Genomic DNA, 11422 nt, shown 5'->3' with positions numbered 1-11422 from the left:
TGCATACGTTTTTCAAAAGGGATTTCATTATATTGAATTTTTTTATTGCAATTATATGACGTTTACGACAGTTATAGCGTTCATGGCTTCGCTTTAGTTACATAAATGAGGGTTATAAAAAAATATAAAATTATTTACTCGACGAGCGATGCAATTTACAGTTTTTATTAGACTTTATGAAGTTCTCTGTTTTTTATTCTACTGGCTTTTTCCTTCCAATGAGGATTAAAAATTTTAAATTGAATGTCTAGAGCTCATTTATCCTAAAAAATTCAATAAAAATGCTAGTTGTACGTGTTGAAAATATGGTCGATTTTCGGTTAAGTTACCATGCGTGACCATTATAAAGTCATGACGCGTCTGGGCGTAATAAGTTTATGCAATAATTTATTGGGTACACTTGTATTTGGTTAATTACATTGTTACGCTACTGGTTATTACTTCGATCCGGTTGAATTAATGGGACGATAATACACTTTTGGCAGCCTGCTTTGCCTCCATTCAGATTGCTCCTGAAACACACACGTGAAAATTTTGCTTGTATCAATATACGTTCCTTAAAACTGAAAGAAAGGATTATGTAACGTTTAAAATAGCCTTCTCGATTAAAAAAAACTGAGTTGAAAAATTAAAATATCGAGTAGAATTTCAAAGGCCAAACCTTTTTCTTTTTTCATAATTCTAATTTTATCTTCATATATGGAACAATTATTAAGCAAGTCTATCGTGTTAAATGTGAAACCCAATCCCATTACTTCAACGTGCTAGCACACTTGTCCTGCAGGCGTGAGTGTGACATGATCGCGTGATCATCACTTCAGCTATTGCGTCTGTCGAGTTCTAGTGTGAAACATTGATTTTCAGCTAAATGGTTTGAATTATCCACGCTAGCACTTGATGCATAAAAGATATAAAGTTGCCAAGTGGATGTAACTGTCTTTTCCTTCGTCTTTCACTGAACACCTACATTTGTCTTTTTTTATTATTCAGTAGCAGGTCAAATGAAATTCTTGAAATATTCGATCCCTGAGATGGTAACTAGAACTCTATTATAATGGAGGTGTGAAGACTTAATTGGATGCAAAGTTCATTAACATTACAAAGTTTTAAATAAGTATAGCACCATGTAAAAAAACTGCAGCTACATAATTGCAAAAATAGAAATTTTTTTTCCCACTCAAGAATTTTATAATTTCTGTTTGCGACAGTTTCTCATGTGAGTGTGATATTTACACACATAAAGAACTGGGTACATGGATATATGTACACGTAATCGGGTCAAGATGACCCTACATCCACACTGCGTGGATTAATGCATGAAGTCTATAAAATAAAGCAGACCTTAGTAAATTGAAAGTATTAAAATCGAATTAACTCAGACCTATCTACCAACGATAGAAATCTCATGATTACTTTAACTATTATATCTATTTATAAGTACTTAAGACTTTCTCCTATCCTAGAGCATCTAAGACACAAAAGCTTTCCACTGATAACCTCTCTAAGTTTCACTGCCCCTCACGGTTATTAATCACTCAATAAAATATAGACAAGAATCAAAGCCTACTCCATCATACTAATTAAAATACTCTTCATCTTCTCCCCAAGCCACACCAGGCCCACGCACACAAGTCCACCTCTGGAATTGAATTTCCCCTCTCCAAAATACAATTCCTAAAGCGAGTTAAGCTCCTAGCATCGCCTTGCAACCTCCTCTCAGTTTCTTCCTCTCGAATCAAAGATCCTGCCGCTCAGTCTCATTATTGTATCTTATTTACTAGGGCGATCGTGCACACCAAAGTAGCAAGGTTACATTTACATGGCAACGGAGGCCGATTCCTCCGTCGCTTCCAGTAATTGAAAACTTTCATAATAGACGTTTCCACCGCTTTCCTTATTACCGTGGAATCACCGTCGAAAGAAGAAATTGATAAACGGTTCTGCTGCCATCAATACGGTGCTCGGGCGAAACGTAATTATAAACGTAATATCAGGGAGTAGCTAGGCTCCATTTCCAGGCGAGAAAAGTTTCCAGAGGCTTTCGCAGGCCCTGACAGCCGAGCTAGCCTCCCATCGCGATAGAATCTCGCGGCCGCGAGAATTCCCGCGAGTTCATCCTAATTAATAAGATGAGTATCGTGTCTCGCTCCTCTTCTATTTTCTTTTTCCCTTCCATCTTCGCGGGGCTAGGCCACTTTTAATTGTTTTAATCTAATTTCTGGGCAGACCGTGACTCCTCGAGCCTAGACTACGGTACGATTATCGCGGTTGTAAAATCTCTCGCTTTTTCCTTCGGGCGGTTCGCTTCTTGCGATGAATTCCGTTTAACGCGATGAATAGCGAAGTTAAGTTGTCACGCGACGGCTTCCACGCCCCACCCCCGACCCTCTCCTCGCCCCTGTTCGCCACCGTCTAGCAGTCCCTCGTCTCCGACCTGCCCCATGGCCTGAATGAACCATCGTGCGTCTTATCTGTGTGATATATGCTGTCTATTAGCGTTGCCGCGCTTTGTTAAAAATGTGACGAACGACGCCCGCGGAGGAGCCCCAGTAATTGTGGGAGGGATCCGCTCTGAAGGGAACGGATGCTGGAACACAGGCTGGACCAAGATTAAGTGTCATTTCGTATAACGCGGGAACTTTCGCCATTTTTTACGTGAAATGTAGCTGAATGAAAGTGGATGGACTATTTTCAAGCTTTTAAGGTTGGATTCGATGGCGGTGGTTGGGGGTTCTTGTTTGTCGTGGTTGGCTTGATTCCGTCGTTGGGATTGAATCTTTTTATGGCTTGGTTGGAGACATTGGGGGTGGCGATGTTTATTAGCGGAACGTCATTGTGAATGCTGCTAATGAGCTTCTGACCAGGTGGTATTGTAGTATGCTTCTTTCTTATTTTGTTCGTGGCTGGGTATAACATTTGTGTCTTGCGAATACTGACAATGAGTTAGGGGTGTTAGTTTGAAGCTTATTCAAGTGGAATGGATTTTGTTTTTGAATTATGGTGGAACCTCGTTAGGTTTACTATTAAATAAGAAATATTATTCTTATTAAATTCGCTGCACTCAATTGGCTATTAAATTGCACTATATGATTGTGGGTTACTGTAGTGTCACAGTTCAATTAGACTGACTCAGTTATATCTGGCACAATGCAAATTATTTTGAAATGGTATTCTTTTGGATGTAGGTTCTACTACAATTTCAATTTGCGTTTACATTTAGTAAAAGATCCATCCCACTGTATATAATGACGTAGTATTCATTACAGATCCCTGCAATTATTATTGTTATTATTAAACGTAGTCACGGAATATATGTACCCATTATGTCGAGTTGATGTATCATTAACGAAACTATCGATCATTTTTTATTACGTACTGCGAGTGCGTTAATCGTGAGGTTATTCTTCCTTTAGAATTTGAATAATTACTGCTGATGTAGGTAGTTACAGGCTCTGAAGTTAACGAAGTAAATTGAAGCCATATTTTAATAGGCTTTTCAAAAAAACGAAGTACTCTTGTGTTCTACTAATTTTGCAGTTAAACTGAAAAGATAGGAAATTGCACTGTTTGACGAACCTTTTAACGAATTTTGTTAATTTAGCTAATATTTAGTTGAAGATACTTCACTCTCCATGAAACCGTGATTTTTTATGACTATTGTTTATTACGTAGAATATCAGGGAAATAATTTTTCAATTCAGTTTTATTAACGACCCAAAAGAAATGGTAGAACCTGTTCCCCGAATGTTAGCCAAACAATCTTTACTGTCTGGTGGCAGTCCAGTGTTCGTGTTAATTTATTAATTGATTGTATAACACGATTTGATGTTGTTTTCTGTTGGTTTGTCGGACTGAAATAATCTACTGTGAACTTTTAATCAATTTTCAGTTCGCAATTAAATAAATTACATTGCGTTCTTTGGATACAGGGTGTGAGTAGATCGGATAATTATATGTGTCACCTACACTGTGTACACATATTACCTGTCGGAAATTTCAGATTTTCTTTTTGCTGTAATACTCTATGCTCCCTTTATACGCACAAATGCAGAAGAAATCAAGTGTAGTTAATTATGGTTTTCTCTCTAGTTTATGATTCAAGGCGAATGAGTTTTGATATTAGGATTTTCAAATTTTTAAATTTTGGAGCTCTTAAACTGTCAATTTTTCATAGTTTCACTTTCAAAGTTTCAAATTTTCAGACTTTCATGCGCGCAAGATCTGATATTTTTAGTGTTTTAAATTTTCGAATTTTCAAACTTTCAAATTTTCAAATATTCAAATTTGAAATTGTTAAATTTAAAAATTTTTGAATTTTCAAATTCATAAATATTGAAACTGTCAAATTTTCAAATTTTCTAACTCCCAAATTTTTCAGTATCTTGAATCTATAGCTTTTAAATTTTCAAATATTCAAATTGTTTAGTCCTTAAATTTTCAAACATTTAAATTTTCAAAAATTTAAACATCAGAATTTTAAATTATACAGTTTTCCAATAGGTGTATAACTCTTCAAATACCCCAATATTTTCCAGAAATTCAAATTTTCAAGTACCTTAAGTTTTAATTATTTAAACAGTTCAACATTTAAATATTCAAACTTTTTAGTATTCAAACCTCCAAATAACTCAGTATCTAAATCTCTGAATACCGAAACATCTAAAAATTCAAATACTCAAAGGCACAAATATCTCAACGTTTCAATACCCAGATTTTCACTCCCTCTAATACTCAAGCTCTCAACACACGAATAAATTTTTAAAAGCATTTTACCTCCGGCTTCAGCAGCTTGTTGATACACTTGATCCTGCTGTTCAAGATCTCGAGCTCCAAGCGTTCCTTGCAGAGCTGTCGAAACGAGAAGAAACAAAAAAAAAGGGGGGGAAAAAAAGAGAAGAACTGAGAGTAAAGCAGCACGGTTAAGTTTATCGCGGAGACAGAGGAATTTGTCCCACGAAAGACCCACCATTTTCCTCGTCTTCTCGTGGAACACGTCGGTCTGCTGCAGCTAGAAATCAGAAAGCGATTTACCATTTACTCTAACCGCATTGTTGCAACGGGCCGCCTCGGCACTCGACTCGGGCTCAAAGCGAAACAACGAAATGCACTTTCAGCCCTGCGCGAAAGTCGCCGTCTACTGTCGTTCGAAACGAACTTACGTGCTTATGAATGCAGTTGTACGCGGGCCTGATGTCCGTCACGCTTTTCTTCCGCGGGATTTTCTGCGAACCACCGTAAATTGTTAGTACAGCGCTTCTACCAGCCTCTCATTTATCGAAGCGTACCTTGTCCGCTTCCTTTTGCAGCCGTGCAAAGTCCTTCCTGCTCGAAACGACCGCCCTCGCGCTCTGTGGGCCGCGACGTCGCGCCAGGTGGATAAATTAATGAATGAGCGAGCGTCGATGAATAAAACAAAGAAGGGTGGAGAGTGTGGGGCGAGAGAGGTGGAGAGGGTGACCCATCGAGTCCTCAGGCTTTAAAGCGGAGGAGCCTCTCGGTGGTACGAAAATAAAAGGACGCTTTGACGGATCCGATATAAAGTAAGCGAAATAAAGCGGAACACTCGATACACCCGTAACTTCGTGTCCAATTGAATTAACCTTTCTGCTCGGTTAAACGTCGGGCGAAACTTTCGTTCACGAGCCTCGGAGGAGGGAAAGAAGAAATAGAGAGGAGACGGCGATGCAAACGAGCGATCCTGATGGCGATAAACTTCACGGGCGATGCTCTTTTAACTGGCGGACCGACCAGTTTCCGTTCCACTCGTTCCAATAAATTAATCAGCCGGGAAGTAACAGAGCAATTAACGCGACGATGAAGCAATAAATCACGGGATACGTAACGAACACGTGAAAACCTTCCGAACTGCTGCTTCGTGCTCGTAAGTTTTATGAATGAATTAGGAAAAGGGGGAACGTTGAGGGGTTGACGGCGAGAGGTTCGAGGGAAGGCGAGGGGATAGTTGAGAAGAGGGAAGGAAATGGTTGGTTGAGGAAAGGGGATGTTTGGTAATGGAAATAGAGGGTGCATGGATGGAGATTGGAATGCAGATAGAGGGGGCTGAACGAGGGATGTTTTTGATTCAAATCAAAGATTTCAGAAGTATTGAAGAGTGTTATTCACGTGGGTATAATTTATTTCCCTGTCTGAGTGGTGAATAATTTGTCTTTCATATATAATAATATCTCTTGGAATTATTTCTGTTTCGGGAAGATCCTAGAAAAATGATTAAGAAGCATAAGAATGCAGTTAAAGTCGAGTATCCTTTCTTTTACACAAGTTTTGAAACGCTCTGTATGAAATACTTCGTGATATTTTATTTCAAATGAAACTCTTAACTGGTTTCCAATTCCTTTGATCCTCCTACAGGCTTCCCGCTATTGTCCAGTCGCGATAAGAATCTACCTTGTGATCGGGGAAACTTGGCCATATTCTTTTTCAATTAGAAGCAGAGAAAATTGGCATCGGACAACATCGTTGTCAGCATTCGCGCAAAATAAGTGAAAAAAGGAAGTTGGAAACTTCCCTGCATCTTCCGTAGCCTTCGAAATAGTACCAAACTACCCCGGGAAAGTTCCATCCCCCAAAGAGTTCGAGTCGCCGCGGCATACAAAAATATGCGTCCCCTATTTTTGGCTGCCTCTACAACCTTCGCGAAGTTTCATCGAAATCGGCAGATGTTCCGTGCGAGAGTTGATAACGAGAATGATACAAGGACGTTTGTGGGAGGAAGGCAGGGAAGAGTAGAATGGCGAGAGTAGGAAGGTTTAGATTGGGAAACGAGGTGGAAGAAGGAAGATATTGGGGGAAGAAAGGAAAGTGCAAAACTGAGGATGGGATCGTGGGAACATGTGGTGAAAAGTTATACAAGAAGGTGGCGGTGGGAAGAAGGGGAGAAAGTTGTGGAAATATTAGGCGACTGAGGGATGTCAGGATATTGAATAAAGTAATTGGAGAAGACAGCTGAAAGAAAATGTTGTGGAATGGGGAGAGAAAATAGAACGTGGAAAAGACTATAAGACGAATAACAGGAATGGGATAGAAAAGAGAATAGGGTATTTGTGAAGAAAGTGTAGAAGCAGGGTAAGTTTAAAATTATAGGGTTGTAGAAATAGAGGTTATCTCAGGAAAAAACTTAATCACTTTTCTGGGTGTTCTATAGGTCATTTTGAATAAAAGATTTTAGACATACTATGAGTCCTCGTTCATTCCTTATTGAAATAAAATAGTAGTCTTTTATTTTTTTTTTAATCTCTGTAATAAATAGCCTGTTCCTCACGATTGGTTAACACTTTGAAAACGAATGATTCAAGATTCATAGTCTGTATTACGATCGTTTTGGTTCAGAGTGACTTAGTAAATATGCTAATAAAGTTATAGGTAGTTTTCTCCTGAGACATTTTATATTTATCTTATTTTTATAAATTTGGTTTCGTCAGTCTCTCGTCATTGATAACTACTTTAGTGAGGAAATAACTGGCAGTCAAAGTGTTAACTACGAAGACACAGTAAAGCAATGCTATTATTACATGGGATACTAAATACAGCTTACTACAAGGGAACAGAGAAGGATGACCACGGACATAACCAAAGTGAGAAATGTAACGACCGCACAGTTGAGACCCAAACCCAGCGCATGCCTCAATTTAGCGTCGGTAAGCAAGTATTGGTAGATCTGAAAGCAAAAATCGACTATTTCACTTCTAAAAACCTCCTAAATCCATTAACCTTTTGCGAGCCGAGTCTCTTTTACAGTAGAGGGCCTTCTACCAGAGTCAACATTTTTTTGAATAATACTCACTGAATAAGAGTAAAATAGTTCAGTATAGAAGCTAATAAAAGCTGTATTTATAATAGTCGACACATTTTGCAGCATTTAGTCTCTTTATACTATCAGACTGGAAAATAATAACTATATTACAGACTTTTATACAAATGCATATTTTCATAAACATGGCCAAAGAAATGGAGCCTACGTAAAAATTTTTATATCTGGTGTTTCTTACGTTTTGCATATTTCTGCATATCACATGAATTGTATAATTTCTCATAAGTTTAAAATTGCTCCGAATGCATAAAAGTCTGCAGTCTAATCATGATCCTCACATCATAAAAGAAACTGAATAGAGATATTCATAAGCTTATCGCGAGTAAGAGCTACATTTCATCAAAATGTTACCACACTTCAGAGCTCCACTCCAAGACACTAAACGCTAGTCAGTGTTACCTAGAAATATAGCATGGTAATTGAGACATCAAGCGGAAGTGTCGCTTAATATAAACAGATAATTACTTATCGTGGTCCTCCAAGAGGCTGGAAGACCAATATTCCTGTCACCTTGCAGTCTACTGCCCCAAATATATTCATTCTACCGTTTGATTCATTTTACAACCGCGCTATATTCCTGGACCCTATACCCAGTCAAGTCACTACACCAGGTCAAGTCACACTTCCTCTTCCAGTGTGCACCCTGGCCATTCAACGCCACTCATCCCACATGCATATAGGTTAAGCCCATAAAGCACAAACAGCCTTCGTTTCCACGATTAAAACACTGTATACATTTTGCCAAACTAAACAGAGCCTCGTGGATAAACCGAACAGGAACTCTCGACTCGTAGCAACGAGTGCCCCGGGGGCAGACTCGGACCGCGAAAGGTTAAAGGGTGTCAGACGCAGGGGAGGTTCTATCAACCAGCCAGCGGGGCCCGAAATCATGGGCTCGATATCTGTAGAATCTTGAGGTGTCCATGGCGCGTCTGGGCTCTGTGAACTCGATAATTTGTCGCGATTGTCACGGGCATCACGTCAATTTGGTCGTCCTGCCAGTTCGAGCCGAAAAAAAAACTGACAGCTTCGGCGGCCCGTTTGGCAGAGGAACAGTGAAGCTGACGCGTCTCGCCACCCCCTTCTCCCTCCCCTCCGTTGCGACAGCAGCGACTCTGCCCTGTTGTGATCGATCACGAGCTACGATAACAGCAAACATCGACGGTACAAATTGATGCGGCATATTCAAACAACGTCGGTGACGATGACGATAATCCGATCGGGTCGCCGCGGCAAGGACGGACCCTCGTAACGACATTATCTTTCCCGCTGATCCTGGCCTCGACGTTGATCGTTCTGTTTTAGTGCTGTGTCGCCTATTTCGTTTCTTCTTCTTCTTTTGGTGCATGGTGATTTTTTCGCTAGTGGACTCAAAAGCGACGCCGCCGCCTAAACGTAACAGAGAACCTGTCTCTTTAGGCGAGAAGTTATTGAATGTGTCCTGAAAACCACGTTCTGAGATACCAACTATGCTGCCAACTATACTGCCTAACTATAGAGAAAGGCAGTAGCTGCAGAAAAATGTGAAATTGAGTTTTTTGCACTTTTGGATATTCTTGAACATTTTGCGTCTTGTTTTTGAGAAAAATAGGAGTTAAATATTTTTAGTAGATACTGCTATTCTCTGTAGTATGGCAGTATGGTCGAGGTATAGTTTCAAGATTGTTTGAAAATGGCTAATTTTGGACTTGTACTGTTTTTCAACTCACTAATTCACGTATAATATTCTCTCATGCCAATTCATAATTTAATTCTCATGCACTGTCACTCACAATCTTCAGTAAACCAAACCTATTCCATCACAAGCAAGAACTAACCTCCAAAACCATGTCCCAGCTTCCTACTGAACAGCGAGCCTATATCGATGAAACACTGTACACTGGTCTTCAGCTCACTGATTCGTATACAGTGTAGATACGAGAAGTGTAGCAAAGTGGTATAGAGGAATGAAAGGGTTCTGTTGGTTTGGTTACTATCTGTGATCGTTTCGGTCAATAATATGCTGAAGTCGAAGATACATGAGAGACGAAATGTTGACCTTTGCACTTTGATTAAGTAAGTAGACTTGTCTTTTTCGCACTAGATTTCTCGTTTCTGCACAGTGCACACAGAGTGTTCGGATATAGATGGAAGAAAATTTAATTTATGCTTCGGTTGTAACGAGTTGTGAAGTTACATAAGTAGTCACGTCTGGGAAGATTCATTTTTTGAAGAGGGAACATATAATAATTGATTGGTATACAGTATACAGCGTACGTATATAATTTACTGGAATATTTTCTCACAAAGTCGTTCATATCCCCCGTGTGTCGTAGAATCATTTTACTGGTTTCTTTGGTTGTCGTCTTCAACCCTAGACAAGCAGGCAACAGGAGATAGATTGCTAGCAGAAGGATATTTTTCCTGTAGAAGTATCTTGCCTTTACATGATTCAGTTCGGGGAATTGGGATTCAGGAATTGAAAGAGATGAAGAGATTGTAAATTCAAGAAGCCTTAAATTTCAATGATTCATAGGAATTTTGAATTAAGTGTTTAGATGTTTGGATGTATTGGGATATTTGGATATTTGACTATACGATTTCGATGTTTGACCATATTTGAATATTTGAATATTTGGATGTTGTATATAAAGATATTTGGATATATTTAGATATTCAAGCCACAATCGAAAAATGCGAAAATTGCCAACTTGAAATATACACATACGTTCACGATTAAAAAGCAGTATCCACGTTTAATATTTCACTTCCCATAAAAGGAATTTCCTACCAAAACCTTCACATGAAAAGCTATCAAAAGGAGATTTCCACCTATACAAATAATCCCAACAGCCTCATCACCAAGGACCATTCACCTCGACTAGCTTCTGATCGCAAATAAACAGCGCATAAGCACGAACGCATTCACTTTCCTCTTTCTCATCTCAACGAACAATAGAAACAATCGAACACGTACCCCACTTATCACTCGCTCCCGCCTTCGGCGCGAGAGAAGCCATCCTCGATCACTGACAGCGTCAAAGTTAATGGTCTCCTGAATAATACGTCAGACAGTATGAATCGACACATCGCCGAAGATTTCAATCGCCCCGGCGACCGACGATGACGGTGAAAATTTTTAATGGTCCGAACGCTTGGCGCTCTATGTTACCACCCTTCAAATAGAATCGTATCGGAATCCACCAAACGAAAACGTCAAAGCACGATCATCGACGCAACCCCGCGACCAGACGCTTCATTCTCTCCATCGTCCCTCGCCTCTGTGTCCCTCGTATTAAGCCGATGACGCGGGAAATAGAATTTCATGACTACTTGTTGTGTCCGCAGGGGGTCAGGGGGCGGTTCGCGAGGGGTCGTCGTGGAGGATATCGGGGGCGGAATGCAACGAGCGAGCTTGTCTATATAAAAGACGTCTACTGTAAATTGTGGCGTAAATTGAAAACGTTTCGAAAGGAGGAAACGTTTGCTTTTCCTCGGGAACATTTCATTCGGTGTACAGTTAGCTCTTTGAATTTCAGCGAAACTGTGCGCTTAATGGCGCGTTCCGAGGCCACGTTCTGCCTTTTATTTATCTTGCATCTGAGATAACCCATG

General features: G+C 39.7%; 1 protein-coding gene across 1 annotated transcript; it reads right to left on the bottom strand.

Annotated features, from left to right (window-relative positions):
* Window positions 1–378: 378 nt before the first annotated feature.
* Window positions 379–8756, bottom strand: LOC143177402 (uncharacterized). The gene is made up of 7 exons (XM_076375278.1): window positions 8697–8756; window positions 7553–7675; window positions 5286–5348; window positions 5160–5222; window positions 4967–5008; window positions 4774–4848; window positions 379–512 (listed from the first exon to the last, which is right to left on the bottom strand). The coding sequence occupies exons 1-7, from the start codon at window positions 8751–8753 to the stop codon at window positions 438–440; spliced, it is 498 nt and encodes a 165-aa protein (XP_076231393.1). The 5' UTR covers window positions 8754–8756; the 3' UTR covers window positions 379–437.
* Window positions 8757–11422: the final 2666 nt, after the last annotated feature.

This window comes from Calliopsis andreniformis, chromosome 3 (genome assembly GCF_051401765.1).
Source record: "Calliopsis andreniformis isolate RMS-2024a chromosome 3, iyCalAndr_principal, whole genome shotgun sequence".
Taxonomy (NCBI): domain Eukaryota; kingdom Metazoa; phylum Arthropoda; class Insecta; order Hymenoptera; family Andrenidae; genus Calliopsis; species Calliopsis andreniformis.
Note: the sequence above shows the minus strand (reverse complement) of the source record. Positions and strands in the feature narration are given on the sequence as shown.

What these genes read in the sequence shown, in the direction of transcription:
- LOC143177402 (XM_076375278.1), bottom strand. Translation starts at nt 8,753, where the DNA reads ATGGACACCTCAAGATTCTACAGATATCGAGCCCATGATTTCGGGCCC. An exon ending in TCCTTCTCTGTTCCCTTGTA is followed by an intron (nt 5,349 to 7,552) that starts GTAAGCTGTATT and finishes CGCGGCCCACAG; the next exon opens with AGCGCGAGGGCGGTCGTTTC. An exon ending in ACAACTGCATTCATAAGCAC is followed by an intron (nt 5,009 to 5,159) that starts GTAAGTTCGTTT and finishes TCTGATTTCTAG; the next exon opens with CTGCAGCAGACCGACGTGTT.